The 16585-nt window shown below is 45.0% G+C and overlaps 2 protein-coding genes across 2 annotated transcripts in view; one reads left to right on the forward strand and one right to left on the reverse strand.

The window, feature by feature from the left end:
- Positions 1–902: 902 nt before the first annotated feature.
- Positions 903–7116, forward strand: GINS2 (GINS complex subunit 2). The gene is made up of 5 exons (XM_032231418.1): positions 903–1096; positions 3113–3227; positions 4658–4757; positions 5089–5215; positions 6058–7116. Exons 1-5 carry the CDS (start codon positions 1007–1009, stop codon positions 6181–6183), a joined length of 558 nt encoding a protein of 185 aa, XP_032087309.1. The 5' UTR covers positions 903–1006; the 3' UTR covers positions 6184–7116.
- A 7321-nt stretch (positions 7117–14437) lies between these two features.
- Positions 14438–16585, reverse strand: part of GSE1 (Gse1 coiled-coil protein) — a 124006-nt gene continuing 121858 nt past the window's right edge. Inside the window, exons 15-16 of the mRNA XM_032231313.1 lie at positions 15889–15992; positions 14438–14678 (exon numbers count right to left, since the gene is read on the reverse strand). Coding sequence (XP_032087204.1) covers positions 14544–14678; positions 15889–15992 — 239 coding nt within the window. The 3' untranslated portion in view covers positions 14438–14543. The remainder of the gene's footprint in view (positions 14679–15888; positions 15993–16585) is intronic.

The raw sequence follows: 16585 nt of genomic DNA on the forward strand, positions 1-16585 counted from the left end.
CCACATTGCTCCCACCTGGCCCCCAAGGGTGCCCGCACTACAACTCCCATCGTCCGCAGCCGAGGGCTCTCTGTTGAGGCGGGAGGAGGTGGAGGGTGCCATAAGCTAGTGTTTCTCAACCTTGGCCACTTGAAGATGTCCGGACTTCAACTCCCAGAATTCCCCAGCCAGTTCGCTGGCTGGGGAATTCTGGGAGTTGAAGTCCGGACATCTTCAAGTGGCCAAGGTTGAGAAACACTGCCATAAGCTTCCTCGCGAGTAAGGGCCGCTTATACGCTGGAAGGGGGGGCACTTTTTGTGGGGGGGAGAGCTCCCCACTGACACACACACCAAGATTCACACACACACAGACACAGACAGAGAAAGATACACACACACAGACATAGATACAGAGACATAGACAGGACATGAGACTAGAGCCAATCAGAGAGAGAGAAAACAATGCTCTGAGCCAATGAGGAAACAGTGCGATCGCCGTCAATTGGCGGGAAAAGGCGGGAACAAAGGGGGTTCACCCGCTATGGTTTATGAATGGCTAATGAATGGGAGGGCCTCGGTTTTTTTTCTATTCCTCCAATGGCAGGTCGCGTTGACCCGAGGAACGAGAAACAAACGTGGCTAAGAGGCTTGTGATTGGCTCCTAGGGGGAAAAAAGGGCAGGGCTTCCCTTAGCTTTCCCTCAACGACAGAAACCGCCGCCTCCGGAGGGCAGGTGACAGCGCGCGGAAAAAGCAGAGGTTTTCATAGGTCGGGAAATAAACAGTGGGCGGTGCATGGGTTTTCCTTTCCAACCAATGACAGGAGGAAGAGGAGGAAGCGCGCGCGAGGAAAGGACGAAGCAGGGATTAAAGGCGGGGCCCTCTTCTTTCCAACCAATAGCAGGCGCAATCGCCGGGGTGGGCGGTGCCGAGGCGGCCATCGTGGGGGCGATTTCTCCTCAGGCGACGGCGGGAAGGATTTTTGGAGGCTTCGTTTCGCGGCTGGGTTTTCCTTTTTTCCCTTCGTGATGGAGGCCGCCGAGGTCGAATTCCTGGCGGAGAGAGAGACGGTCACCATCATCCCCAACTTCAGCCTGGACAGGATTTACCTCATCGGGGTGAGGCCTCGAGGGACTACAACTCCCATGCTCCTTGCCGGCGGCGGCGGGGTGGTGGTTATGGAACTGAAGTCCCGAAACGAGATCGTCCCTGGTTGTCTGGAGGAGGGGTGGTTACGCTTCACCTCCCATCGGCCCAAGTGCGGCTGGTGGCTGAGGATTATGGGGGTTGTAGTTGCCTACAACTTTAAAACAGGGACGGACGCTGGTAGGGGATTATGGGGTTTACGGTTAAGGAGGTCCTCAACTGCTCCCATCAGCCCTGGCGAGATTATGTGTTGGCAAGGGATTATGGTTGTTGATTTTTATTTATAATGTTGTTGATTTTATGGGATTTGTAGTCCCTCAACGTTTATTCCAAAGGATCCCTTTTGTTTGGGGGGGGAGGGAAAGGTTTCCATTCCCATCATCCCCAACCTTCATGACTGGAATGGGGAAGTTTTGGGATTTGTGATTAAAGAGTCCCATCATCCCCAACCTTCATGACTGGAATGTTATGGGATTTGTGATTAAAGAGTCCCATCATCCCCAACCTTCATGACTGGAATGTTATGGGATTTGTGATTAAAGAGTCCCATCATCCCCAACCTTCATGACTGGAATGTTATGGGATTTGTGATTAAAGAGTCCCATCATCCCCAACCTTCATGACTGGAATGGGGAAGTTATGGGATTTGTGATTAAAGAGTCCCATCATCCCCAACCTTCATGACTGGAATGTTATGGGATTTGTGATTAAAGAGTCCCATCATCCCCAACCTTCATGACTGGAATGGGGAAGTTATGGGATTTGTGATTAAAGAGTCCCATCATCCCCAACCTTCATGACTGGAATGGGGAAGTTTTGGGATTTGTGATTAAAGAGTCCCATCATCCCCAACCTTCATGACTGGAATGTTATGGGATTTGTGATTAAAGAGTCCCATCATCCCCAACCTTCATGACTGGAATGTTATGGGATTTGTGATTAAAGAGTCCCATCATCCCCAACCTTCATGACTGGAATGTTATGGGATTTGTGATTAAAGAGTCCCATCATCCCCAACCTTCATGACTGGAATGGGGAAGTTATGGGATTTGTGATTAAAGAGTCCCATCATCCCCAACCTTCATGACTGGAATGGGGAAGTTTTGGGATTTGTGATTAAAGAGTCCCATCATCCCCAACCTTCATGACTGGAATGTTATGGGATTTGTGATTAAAGAGTCCCATCATCCCCAACCTTCATGACTGGAATGTTATGGGATTTGTGATTAAAGAGTCCCATCATCCCCAACCTTCATGACTGGAATGTTATGGGATTTGTGATTAAAGAGTCCCATCATCCCCAACCTTCATGACTGGAATGGGGAAGTTATGGGATTTGTGATTAAAGAGTCCCATCATCCCCAACCTTCATGACTGGAATGTTATGGGATTTGTGATTAAAGAGTCCCATCATCCCCAACCTTCATGACTGGAATGGGGAAGTTATGGGATTTGTGCTTAAAGAGTCCCATCATCCCCAACCTTCATGACTGGGATGGGGAAGTTATGGGATTTGTGATTAAAGAGTCCCATCAGCCCCTACCTTCATGACTGGAATGTTATGGGATTTGTGATTAAAGAGTCCCATCATCCCCAACCTTCATGACTGGAATGGGGAAGTTATGGGATTTGTGATTAAAGAGTCCCATCATCCCCAACCTTCATGACTGGAATGTTATGGGATTTGTGATTAAAGAGTCCCATCATCCCCAACCGGGGTGCTTTGACAAGGAATTATGGGCTTGGCAGCCTCCCAAGGTACTTCCATCAGTGCCTGTGGGGGGGGGGGGGATTTCCATCCCCATCATCCCCAGCCAGCCAGCCTGAGCAGCTTCCTTGGGCAAATCTTTTGAAATAAACAGAGATTTGGAGGGTCCCATCTATTTCTGGGAGGAAGGGGGGGGGGAGTGTTGCAGGAAGTGTCCGGGCAGGTGGGCCATTTGGGGAGTGGGGGGTCTCTGGCTGAGTTTCTCCCTCTCTTCTTGCAGGGCGAGCTGGGCCCCTTTAACCCGGGGCTGCCGGTGGAGGTGCCTCTCTGGCTGGCCCTCAACCTGAAACAGAGGCAGAAGTGCCGGCTGGTGCCCCCCGACTGGATGGATGTGGGTAAGGAGCGACGCGCTTCACCCTCTTTGCGTCCCCAACACCAGGTTCCCCTGCCCAGGTTCCCTTGGGGCCTTCCCGCTTGTTGCACAGGAAGCCAGCAAGCTAGACGTCCTCCTCGTTGTATTTGCAGGTAATCCTCAACTTACAAGTTTAAGTTAGTTTAGTTTAGTTTTATTGATCTTGTATGCCGCCCACTCCCGAAGGACTCCGGGAGGCTTACAATAAAACAAGGGAGGGGGATAATACACAAGACAACATATTAAAATATACAACATTCACAGTTACCGTGGGGCTGGATATTTCGAAAGCCCCCCCGGCCTGCTGGAGCAGCCAGGACTTAATGGCTTTGTGGAAGGCCGGGAGGGTAGTGAGGGTCCGGATCTCCATGGGGAGCTCGTTCCAGAGGGCTGGAGCTGCGACAGAGAAGGCTCTCCCCCGGGGAGTCGCCAGCCGACACTGGCTGGCAGATGGGATCCGGAGAAGGCCTAACCTGTGTGATCTAATCGGTCTATGGGAGGTAATCGGCAGGAGGCGCAACCACAATTGAGCGCTAGATTTTATGTTGCTAAGTGTTGCTAGCTCATTGGTCCCATTTCACGACTTTTCTTGCCCACCTTTGTTAAGTGAATCACTGCGGTCGTTAAATTAGCAACAGGGTTGTCGAGTGAATCTGGCTTCCCCATTGACTTCGCCTGGTCAGAAGGTCACAAAATGATTCCTGAAACACCGTCATAAATAGCAATAGCAATAGCAGTAGACTTATATACCGCTTCATAGGGCTTTCAGGCCTCTCTAAGCGGTTTACAGAGAGTCAGCATATTGCCCCCAACAATCTGGGTCCTCATTTTACCCACCTCGGAAGGATGGAAGGCTGAGTCAACCCTGAGCCGGTGGGATTTGAACCGCTGAACTGCTGATCTAGCAGTAGCCTGCAGTGCTGCATTTAACCACTGCGCCACATATGAGTCAGTTGCCAAGCATGTAAATCCCATGAACGTTGGAATGCTGCGGGCAGTCATAAATGCGAAAAATGATCATGCCACTATTTTCAGTGCTGTTGTAATAGTGGCTAAACGAACCGTTGTAAGTCGAGGACTACCTGTACGACTTATTTATACCCGGCTGTTATTCGTATTATAAATAACTCAAGGTGGTGAACATGCCCAATGCTCCTTCCTCCCCTTATTTCCCCCCAAAACAACAATCCTGTGAGGTGGGTTGAGTTGAGAGAGGGAAACTGGCCCAAAGTCACCCAGCTGGCTTTCTTGCTTAAGGTGGAACTAGAATTCACTAGTCTCCTAGTGCTTGGCCTGAAATCACCCAATTGCCTGAGGCAGGATTAGAACTCGCCTAGTTTCTAACCTGAATTTTAAAATAAATACTTCTGGGGAATTTCTCTTACACCTCATTTTTTTAAAATTGCTTTATAGAAAAGTTGGAGCAAATGCGAGATCAGGAACGCAAAGAGGACACTTTCACCCCAATGCCTAACCCTTATTACATGGAATTAACTAAGTTATTGCTGAACTAGTAAGTAGGTTTCTTATTCGAAATAATGTTTGGAAATACAGCAAATTCTAATTCTGCCAGAGCACAAAAAAAACCTAGGATTGCATTGGTTTGGAAATTGGCATGAACTCTACAAACTGCAAATGCTCCAGAGCACTTTTCTAATCTGTTTGCATCTCTTATTTTATATAATAGTTATTTAATTTTAATAATGCATATACATATTGCTTGACACTTTTGGTTTGTATTTAGAATCTTATTAACATTGTTTCTATGAAGGATTTTTTTTTTAACAACGTGTGTGACCGCTACTTTTTTGTAATCTCACCAATCTATTTCTTTTCTTCATTAGTGCTGCAGATAATATTCCAAAGGCTGATGAGATAAGAACTTTGGTTAAGGATATCTGGGACACGCGAATAGCAAAACTTCGTGTATCTGCAGATAGTTTTGTCAGGCAGCAAGAGGTTCACGCCAGGGTAAGATCAATCTACTGTCTTGGAAAAATATTTATGAAAGTGATACTACTACCCGTATGTCAATTTTGGAATATTAGAATATATATTTTATTACTTCATAACAGTGATAGTACTATGTAGTCTTGCAGGAATAGAGACGTTTTGTACACAAATGCCTGCAAGCTTACAATTGTGTATCTTTATGGCTTGACTGCAGTCTACTGAAATGATGACATGTTGTGTTTGTGACTGTGTATCCAAATGCATATTTCTATTACTTATGCTCATAATAAAAGAGTTTGTATAAAAGTACACATTTGTGGCTATGTAGTCTAAAAAACTAAGACTTATGATTATCACTTATCTGAATGATCGGTATGCATTTTATTCCTCATTTATTTGCTCTCCAAGTATATTGGATGGCAACTGACATCATTCCCTGCCAGTCTAAAAGTGAATGGATTTTAACAATTCATTAGGGTGAAGGTCACAATTGTTGACCCATCTTCCAAATTCTTTTAGCCAACATGGAATACAAATTGAAGGAGCGTAATAAACAATGCTTACAGAAGCCTTGCTTTGGTGCATTTTGGGATCAGTTTAAGCTCTGGGAAAGAGGAAAATAAGTATATAGAGACATTTCAAAACTAATTAAAGAAGAAATGCAAAAAAAAGTGATTACAGAAGAGGGTTTAATGAAATGCAATTCAATTATCTTCCAATTATTGTCAGATGCTAACTCATTGTCAGCCACAGGAGCTAAAGACTGGCTTACTTTTAAAAAGCGAATGGTGCAGTTCTGAAGGTTAACCTCTGGCGCTTATACTTCTTCAAGTTGTGTTGTTTTCTTTCTTTTTAATCAGCTGGACAATCTGACTCTGATGGAGATCAACACCACCGGTGCTTTCCTCACCCAAGCTCTGGATTACATGTACAAGTTGCGATCAAACCTCCAGCCAGGAGGGGCTGTCGAATCCCAGGAATTTTGACAGCAGGGGTTTTTCATGATCAGAACGATGACTCTTTTCAGCCTTTACCTCTCTGGCGTTCACTGGCTTCAGAGAAGAACTAGGCTGTGGCAAACTGTGATGTAACGTTCTTCATAGCATTTGTTTGTGGGGGGTAAAAATGATCTGCTAAACGATCATCAGCCTGGTACCTTTGCCAGTGCTACCACAGGGTTGCTGTTGTCTTTTGGCGGGTGAGGAGGACCCTTGACTCCCCTTGGCAAGCAGGCTCAGTGTGCCCAACACACTCCCAAGATGCATCAGTGTAACTATTCAAGGTTGCCTGGCATTTGTGCTAGCTTGTTTTCCTAGTGTTTGTAAGTTGGAAAGAGGAAGCAAGTTAGTTGCCCCTCTGGGGGACGCTGTTCCTTCAAGGTCATGACCTTCTGATCTGTATGTAAAAGGAGATTATTTTAGTCTTCTGAATGCATAGTTCTCGGCACCTGCCTAGGAAGTGACTTGTGCTTGGCAACTCAACTTTACATGCCACGCTGGATTTGCCACTGTGTTACTCATGGAATCTACCCGCCCATTACCTTCGGAGATAAAGGATTTTTTCCCCCCAGAGGCCATGAATGTGATCACGGAGGTATGGTGCCTTTTTGTGTGTGTCTGCCAAAAGAGACAGAACAGCTTTATGAAGAAACGAAGCCACAAAACCCACAGAGTTTGGCTTCGGTTCCATTTTTCTTTTAAATGCTTGCTGTGGAGACTGTGACTAAACCAGCTGTTTGCAAGTAGCCAGATTCTAGCTATATTAATCATATAAGCAGTTTCACTGTTAGTCATAATAACACATGTTGTTAGCCATCAATTTTTAAATATTTGTAGACAGCACTTTACAATGCGGGGGCACTACAGGGATTTGCTGTAGTGTTTTATTAGGTAATGATCAAATAAATATTTTAAAAAGCAGTGCATTGCTGCAGTTGTAACTCTCTGACCTCTCTGCCGTGTGTTACGCCGCAGAACCTTTTGGATTCAGAAGAGTGTGCACAAGAAAATGAGGGTTGCGTAACACACTGTGACTTGTCCCTGTTTATGAAAAAGCTTATCAAAAACTGGAGGGTTAAATATTTGTAAAGTGGAATTGCAGTGTAAGTTGCCTTTTGCATACAGTTTTTTTTTCCTTCTTTAATTACTTTCAGTTTTCAGCAATGGTTTTGAAAGTTTCAGTAAATAAATCTTATTTGGCAAACTAGCACTTTTAACATTAGACTGTGAATTTTTTGCAGGTAAATCTAATATGTACTAAAACAACAACATATACCTTTAACCTAAGTGTCCTTAAGTCTGAGCCCCTTTTAACTTTTGGTGAGGAATCACCGCTTCAAATATTAAAGCAATTGTTGTGCTTGTTCAGATGTACCTTTCTTTTCAATACACTCTTGTATGTTTTTCTACACATATTTTATCTCAGGGCCTGTTTGAAATCCAGCTTGACTGAATGCTGGCAGGGGATTCCTATCCTAATTTAACCCAGATTGTGTGAATATTCATTCAGACGGGAGTACAGTATAACTGTGGTTGCGAGGCACCCCAGAGTAAATTATTACTACTGTGATATCCCAAGTCAAACTGCTAAAAGATTGGATCCGTCTTGTCCAAGGCCCCATTCCTAATACAAAGGGCTTCTATTTAACGGTGGATAGTCTGGGAAAATAATCCTTTGTCATGATTTAGGAACATTTTATTACTTTTTTTTTTTTTTGGATGTCGTCAGAAATTACAGCCATATATTCATAAATACCTAATAACTACATTCAACAAATATATTACATTACATTTAAGTCAAAACAAGTACACTTAAAACAAGTTGAATTTGTTTCACAGCATCTACTGCCCCAGCCTGGGCCTTTGCCCTCCACTTCCTCCTCCTCTTCCTCCTCTCCCCTCACACTCTGTGCTTTTTTCTTTTTCTTTTCTTTTTTGCAGAAAAAATCCTACACATGACACCAAACAACGGTCCAAAGGAAAGCAAATGAGTTCTTTTTTAAAAAATAAAAAACTGTAAGCATTGGGCCGGGATGCTTATGGAGGGCGTGGGAGAAGGGAAGAACAAGAGTAACTATCACAATGATGGGGAGAAGGAAAGGAAAAAAAAACATTTGCAAAGATGGATTGGTCCAAAGTGGGCTATTGTTTATTTGTTTCCCCCCCCCCTCCTCCCCCCTTTCATGTTAGCACCTTTTTAATCTCTGTCTTTTATCTGTTCTGCATCATGAGTGGGAAAGCGTTTCAAACGTCACCCGGGCCTATTTTAGTTTTCTCGCCAGCTTCTGCAGCTCAGATTGGCCTCAAAGCAAGCTTGACTTAAGTGCACATTCGTTTCTTTTAATACATGGAAACCAAGCCAATTGGCTCTCCCGCGCGTGCTTAAAAAGCACATGTCGGTCGGGCTCGGGGAAAAAAGCCACATGATGCAAAATATAGGCGACATCTTCTTTATTGGAGAAGGGGGAAATAGTGCAATTAAGCGTAGAAGGATGATTGCAACAGCTTGGGTCCCATCCCACATTCCCCGCCCCTTCGCCTCCGTCCTTTATCGGGGGGAAAAACCTTGCAGAAAAAGCAACAAGACATGATCACTATCTTTTGACAGATATTGCTCCCCACCCCCCGCCCCCGTAGCTGATAAGCAGGATGTGAAAAAAAAGATGTGAAACCGCATCTTTGTGATCTAAGAGTGGGGGACAGTGGCTTTTGTTGTTGAGTCAGAAATGGAGAATGCTATTTTTTTTTCTTTCTTACATGGCTTTCTTTAAGGGCAGCCTTCGCTCTGCTCTGTCTTACTGTCCCTTAAATGTATTTGTTGTGTTGATTTTGCCTTCTTTTCAAAGGCTGGCTTTTGTAAATCCGTCACAAAAAGGGCCTGAGTCCTGAATATATTGCAGTCTCCTAGTTGAATCCTTTTCAAATGCTTTGGACCAGGGGATAAAAAATCCTTTCCAAGTTTTGCTTTTTGGTAACATCTAAAGGATGCCGTCACAACGACATTTTTTTTTAAAAAAAAAAAAAGCACTTCCCCCCCACCCCTCTTGTTGCAGGCAGAGACCTCTGGTCATCTCCAAGCGTCACTAGGGACAGAAAAAGAAAAATAACCTGAATGTCTTCATGATTTCTGCTCTTCTTTCTCATGCTTCATGAGAGCTGATTGTCTTAGGTGATCATCAGAGAGGATGTTCAGGCCTGGGCTGATTTACATACTCAAGTAAATAAGTCAAGAGTACTTGGCCACAACTAAGAACAAGACTTTTTTAAAAATAGGCCACTAAATTTGCTCTTTAATGTCCCTTGTCAGGCAGTTTCTTCTGAAAAATGGCAAGGACTTTGGTATTAAGAGTTGCATAGAATTGGGAAGCCTCCAGGTGAGGCTTGTTCAACTTAGATGAAGAACCAGCGGCCCTGGCTTGAATTTATATTTCTAAGCAGCCACGAAAAGCATTGGGTTCCCTGTAAGTAATCATACAGTCCTATGAGAGAGCTTTTTTTCCCATTTGCAGTTCCTTTTGTTTGTTTTTCAGTAGCGCTATAAACGCAGTATTGCACATCAGCCGTTAAATCAAAGGAGAAGGAATTATGAAAAAATAAAAATAAAAAAAACCTGGCAAATTTTTGCTGCTGCAAAGAGATTTACAAACCTAAGCCTTAAACCCTTTAAGGTAGAAAGGTGAGCTCTAAATGCAATAAATATTCAAACTACATTGAGATTAACTTCAATCTCTTCCAGGCAATTTTTGAATTATATAAAGAGGGTTGGAGAATCAAGAGGAAGGGATCTACCTTGAAGAGAGCAAGAATAGCGACAACTTGACCCTCCGTTGGGAGAGGGGGGCTCTCCCATCGAGTCTGGAATGAGATATAGAGTGGGGTCAGGTCTCAGGAAAATTAGTGGTTGGTCAGCAAAGGAAGGAAGGTGGCAGCTTAGAATTAGGCAAAATCTTAAGCCCGAGCAGTTCAAAAGTCATGGAATGGGCAGTGGTAGCTAAATCTGTTGCGGGTCATTTAATTTGGTTATTTACGTTAAGCAAAATGTGGGCTTGGACACACGCAAGAGCCTTGCCATCCTACAATTTTCTGGGTGATGCTGAATAGCCAGCATGCCCAACTCTACAGCCAACGGCGAAGGGTGCTAGGAATTGTAGTACAGCCACCTCCAGGGGTTGCAAACTCCTTGAGTTGCAGGAACCCATCTTTATATTCTGGCTTACCCCTTCACGTTGCAAAAGACTTGGTTAATACCGGAGAAAGATATGAAAGGAGAAGGAGGTTTGACAGCGAGAAACAAACGCCACGCTAACTTACCCATTTTGCCCCTAACAAAAAGATTCTCTTCTGAGATTGTCAATTTCACAGTTAATTCGTGAAATTGACAACAATTTTTTTGTTTTTGCTTTTTTGAAAGAATAGCTAAAGTACTCCTTAGAAGTCTGGGTTGGATTGAGGGAATCTGTGTGGATGCCTTCAGTGTAAAAAGTCACTCAGATTGTGCTTTAAAGAAGAAGGAAAAAAAAACCCAAAATGCTAAACTCTCAACCAATTCCTTATAAATATCCAGAAGCCCCGTAAAGTTATGGCCGTCACAATGTGAGCTGCCGAATTAAGAGGGCCAAAATATTCAAAACTGCTTCAAAAGGCACAGGAACATCTTTCTTTTTTTTGAATCTTTAGCAACAGAGGGAGAGCACAAAGGGGGGGAGGCTTGTTCTCAAAGCAGCTAAGGCAGTCCTCGACCTACAACAGTTCATTTAGTGACCATTCAAAGTTACGACGGCACTGGAAACAGCGACTTAGGACCATTTTTCACAGGGACAACCTTTCCAGCATCCCCGCGATCAAAATTCAGGCTTTTGGCAAATGGTTCGCGTTTGCAACTGTTGCCTTTTGCAACCTCCAGGCGAGGGGAAGCCTGATTCACTTTAACAACCGGCTTTACTAACTATCAACTGCAAGAATTCACTTAACAACCTTGGCAGGAGAGGAGGTAAAACGGAGCAAGATCCACATCACAACTGTCTAATTTAACCACGGAAATGTTGGGCTCCGTTTTGGTCTTTTAAGTCCAGGACTAAGTGTACTTTGGAGAAAGACACAGCTGCTTTAAGAGGTCCCAAAGGGCTACTTCCTTCAAACTCCTCTCTCGTATATCCTATAGCCGCGGTGGCAAACCTTTCCGGCACCAATAGCAATAGCAGTTAGATTTATATACCGCTTCATAGGGCTTTCAGCCCTCTCTAAGCGGTTTACAGAGTCAGCATATTGCCCCCAACAACAATCCGGGTCCTCATTTTACCCACCTTGGAAGGATGGAAGGCTGAGTCAACCCTGAGCCGGTGAGATTTGAACAGCCGAACTGCAGACTAGCCTGCAGTGCTGCATTTAACCACTGTCCCACCTCGGCTCAGTGCCAAAGTGGGAACGTGTGTACGGAAACCGGAAGAGCAGCTCTCCGGCGCGCACAGGAGCGCCAGAAACTGGAAGCTCAGCTTCCCAGCACACGCATGGGTGCCGGCCACCTGGTCTTCCATTTTCTAACATGCATGCATGGACGAAGACCAGCTGGCCAGCATGTGTATTCCTGCCGGGGAGAGCTGCTCTTCCAGTTTCCTGTGCTCCCGCGTGCATGGAGACCAGCTGGCCGGAGCGCACGCGCGCGCCACAACGCATAAGATCAACAGGCAACTGCTGGAGTGCCCAGAGAGATGGCTAGGCATGCCACCACAATCCTATGGTAAAGAATTAGCCCAGCGGCAGCCCCACCATATTACAGGAGTCCCACCCATAGTAGATAATTTCATTTGGCAGGAAAGATGGTGGTATTTAGCACCAATGAAACGCAAAAAAAATAAATAAAAACCCAGGCAAGTTTGCTGAGGTCCATTTGCAAAGCACAGGTAGCCCTCAGTTTAGAACCACAATTAGAACTAAGCAAGGAGGTTGTTAAACGAGTCATTTGCCTGATTTTACAACCTTCTTGCCACGCAAAAACCCACAGTTATTAAGTGAACCCAGCTTCTTTCACTGACTTTGCTTATGGGAAGCTGGCTGGGAAAGTTGCCACTGAGGGTCCCGTAATGCCGCGGTGGTCTTGCAACCATCCCAAAGTGCCCAGATTGTGGGGATGGGAACTGTGAAGATGTTTCAACCGTTGCTCAGTAAGAAGAAGTCGCTTTTTTTCAGTGTGCCATTGTAACTGGGACAGACACTAATGAAACGGTCGTAAGTGGAGAACTGTCTTTCTCCCCTTGCAGAATGGGATTTTATTTGTCATGCCCGGGGTACCTGCCACCAGGTTGGGTGTTTGTGTGTGAACAACTCTAGCTTTAAATAAGCAGCACGACTGTTGCCTTCTTTTTTTCCATATACTTCTTTGACAATTCGGGATAGATCTTCTAAAGCGGGGGAGGAAAAAAACGACATTTCAGAAAATTGGTGCCACCCATGTATGACTTTAGATGTTGCAGGTAAAATGGACGATGATTAAATCCACTTCAATGCCTTAAATCTGGTCGTGACCCGACAAAAGCGCGCACAACAAAACCGCGTTGCTAAAACCGCAACGTCATCAACACGCCGACAACAGCGCAGCGACAACAGTGCGGCGACAGAAAGGCGATTTACAACAGCGCGGCGACAGAAGGGCGATTTAAGTTAAGGTAAGCGTTAGGTTTAGGGTTAGGTTTAGGGTTAGGTTTAGGGTTAAGGTTACGTTTAGGGTTACGTTTAGGTTTAGGTTTACAGCGCCCTTCTGTCACCGCGCTGTTGTCGGCGCGATTCAGTGCTCATTCGTCGGAGCGCTTTAGAACTCGCGGTTTTGTCACCGCGGTTTAGTCGGTCGTGCTTTTGTTGGTCGCCCTTTTGTCGGTGAACCAAATCTGGTAACTAAAATCTTAGTGGTTTCTTGCCTTCTCAATAGCAGTGAAGCACGGTTGGTACTCCAAGTGCTTTGAAGAAAAAGAGGAAGGGAAGGACGGAAAGACGCCAGAGAAAACGAAGGGGGAAGATAATTCTGTTTTCAGCAAGAGGCTTTCGCCACCAGCAACTGGCGCTCCGTGCTGCAAAATATCAACAGGTGGAACGCACTCGCCCAGCAGAAAACTCCCCTTTCAAATTGTTTAAAAAAACAAAACAAAAACACTTTTATTATTTTATCACGTCCTGACCAGCAGCTGTAAAAACACATAAAGCAAGCCCGTTTTGTTTTTTTCCTTTTGCTAAAAAAAAAAGGAGGAAAAAAAAGCAGAAACATATTGAAAATGGCAAGCTTTTTATAATAATAATTAAAGTAATAAAAACATACAAAACTTCTTTTTTTTTTAAATATATACACACTAAGGCTGAAGCACCTTTTATTTATTTATTTTTTTCCAACTCTTTTAATTGCAAAATCTTTGTATGAAAATTCTACCCTCCAGGGTACATAATCTATGCGTCGGTATGTTCTGTACATCTCGCCCCCTCCTTCCCCTCCCCAGGAATAAAAATGTACCTTGTTTTTTTTGTGTGTTCACTTTTTTATTTGTCAGGTTGAAGTGCACTTCCAGCCCAAAAGCTGACGGATGCATGGGAAGTCCGGCATTAGGGAGCTGCGTTTTTCTTATTCTACTAGATTTATTGACTGTGCAGGTTTTAAGGTTATCCCAAATATCCAGTTCGTTCTAACCAAAAAAAAAACAACGGAGGGTATGCTGGGTATTCTCTCGGACGAGGAGACAAAACATATTTCAAGAACAAACGAAGCAGGAGGACTCGAGTGTCGCAATCGAAGGGGTTATGGCAACGAGACGGAGCGGGAAGCCGGGATTTTAAATCCAGCGGCTCCTCCGGGGACAGGAAGAGGGAGCGTTTAGTGTCATTGATGGAATCTCCGGATTCGACCAAGATCTTCAAAAGACAAAAAAAATAATAAAAAATAAAAAAAAAGGAGAGAGAAGGAAGAAAAGCAGACGAAGATGCCGAAGGGAAATGAACCCTTTCCAAAGTCTTGAAAAACGTAGACTTCCGTTGAAATGGATCACTCGCGGAGTTTCAAAAAAATAAAATAAAACAAGTCTCAAGAGTTCGGTTGCACTTCTGAAAGAGGCGGGGTTCAGATTTATCCTTTTTTTTTTTCCTGGCTTCCCGCCAAATCGTGGTTTGTTTGTTTTGTTTTTTGCTCCATGCATGGCACATCCTTTTGATTTATTTATTTATTCTTTTTTTATTTATTATTTATTTAAGCTTCAAACCTCCCCGTGAAAAATATTAAATATTCCAGGTAATAAAATAGATTATTATTATTATTAATTATTATTATTATTATTATTTCTATACTCTATGTTTGGCCTAGTGCAAGGGGCATGTCACCTGGGATACCCCTTGAAATAACTCCGGGACCACTGCATGGCTGGCAACGCAAGGCACTTTCTCAAGTGATCAAGTTCGGCCTGAATCCGTTCCCTTTCCGAGGCAATTTTCTGCTTCTGGTTCCTTAGTTCCTGCGGAGAAGAGAAGAATCGGTTGAGACGCTCACGTCCTCCTCCGCTGAGGCAGGCAGGGATCTATAGCATTGCATGTCCAACCTTGGCCACATTAAGACTTGTGGACTTCAACTCCCAGAATTCCCCCCCCCCGTCAGCCATGATGAATTCTGGGAGTTGAAGTCCCAAAGACTTAAAACGTTCATGGCTGGCTGGGGAATTCTGGGAGTTGAAGCCCACGAGTCTTGAAGTGGCCAAGACTGGACACCTCTCATTTCTAGTATTCTGGAAAAACACAGCACCAAAAACACAACTCCTGAATTGAAATGTCGCAGAACCTTCCCCGATGCCAGAATTTCTTCTTTTGTTTCGGCGACCACCATGTTATGCCAAAGGAACCAACATCCACCGTGCCTGGGACTGAGTGGCAGAGGAGTTAAGCAAAGGTGGATGGGAGACCAAGGGGAGATCCGAGGCCTGGAGTCTCAATGAGAAAATCACACACACACACAAACACACACACCACTGAAAAGGCATTGACCTGTTGTGGCCCACCAGCGGCCAGGGAAGCTGGCTGCAAATTCAGACAGTGAGGAGGTTGGGGAGGAAGATGGGCCAGTCCAGGAGTCTGGGGAAGGCTCTGACGAGGGCTCTGTGTTGGAGGCAGAGAGGGGGCCAGGGCCGTCTGACAGTTATCAGCTGCCTTCGGAGTCAGACATCAGTGAGGCAGACGAACAGCTGGAGCCTGTTCCCAGTGTGTGCATGCGCAGTATTGCCAGACGAAGGGAACAGCTAAAGAACAGGGGTCGACTTGGGAGTAAGGCCACAGGTGGACGGTGAATGGCCCCTCCCAGAGGAAATAAAAGAGGGAGCAACAGGGGAGTGGAGTTTGCAGGAGACAATTAGTTCGCTTAATTGGTTCTTGACTCTCCCGAGACTCCTTGCCAAATTTTGCAGAGATCGGCCTGGCAGCTCTCCAAGCCAGATAAGGTCTGTGACTGTAAATCCTCCCAAGCCAGATAAGGTCTGTGACTGTAAATCCTCCTTTGAAAGACTTCGCTGGATGCGAATGAGCAGAATTCACAGTCAATCAATAAAAGGGGATTTGGTCGGGACCAGGAGTTGGCTTCAGGCTCTCGGGAAGCCTCCATCGGAAGAGGACCTCTTGTTTGGCCAAGAAAACTCACGGACGGCTTGCCCAAGGGAGTGGGGCTCAAGGCCTACTCACCGTCATGGTGTGCGAGAGCTGTTCTGCAGTCAGACTGAGGCTGTAGTGCTGGGCCTCCAAACGTCGGCACTGGGTCTGCAGCACTTGCCGTTCCAGGTTTTGCTCTGCGGTGCAATTTGAACCGGTTAGTCAACTGATCAGGAGAACAAACTGTTTACAAACCTCCCCGTGAAGCCGGCCAATTGGTGAGCCGCTTCCAACCCAATAGATTGGAACCATAAATAAATACAAGTGATTTCCCCGATTTATAACTGTCTTTTCGCCTTGAACCTGTGGGAGAGATATTCACATGCATAAATACAGATGTTAATCTACCTTTCCAGCTCAGATGCTATTTTTGGCCAAGGCACACTGGAGTAAGAATTGGAGTGTTACGGTGGCCTAGAGGTGGAACTCTCGCCTCACAATCAGGAGGCTATGAGTTCGATCCTAGGTAGAGGCAGATCTTTCTCTCAATGAGAATATATATCTGCTGAACAAAACTCCGCATTGGCGACCTGGCAGGGCATCCGGCCATTAAATACTCTGCTAGCTCCATTAAGTTGCCCAGACGCCACCCCGCAAGGGATTATAGGCTCATTAAGGTGATGAAAGATGATGACACTGGACTAAGAATCATACTGCTGATCACGGCTAACAGAACTGCTACCTTCTCTGTTTCAGGTTACTCTGTTTCTCTCACATTTTGGGAAATTAA

Source organism: Thamnophis elegans, chromosome 14 (assembly GCF_009769535.1).
Source record: "Thamnophis elegans isolate rThaEle1 chromosome 14, rThaEle1.pri, whole genome shotgun sequence".
Lineage (NCBI taxonomy): Eukaryota > Metazoa > Chordata > Lepidosauria > Squamata > Colubridae > Thamnophis > Thamnophis elegans.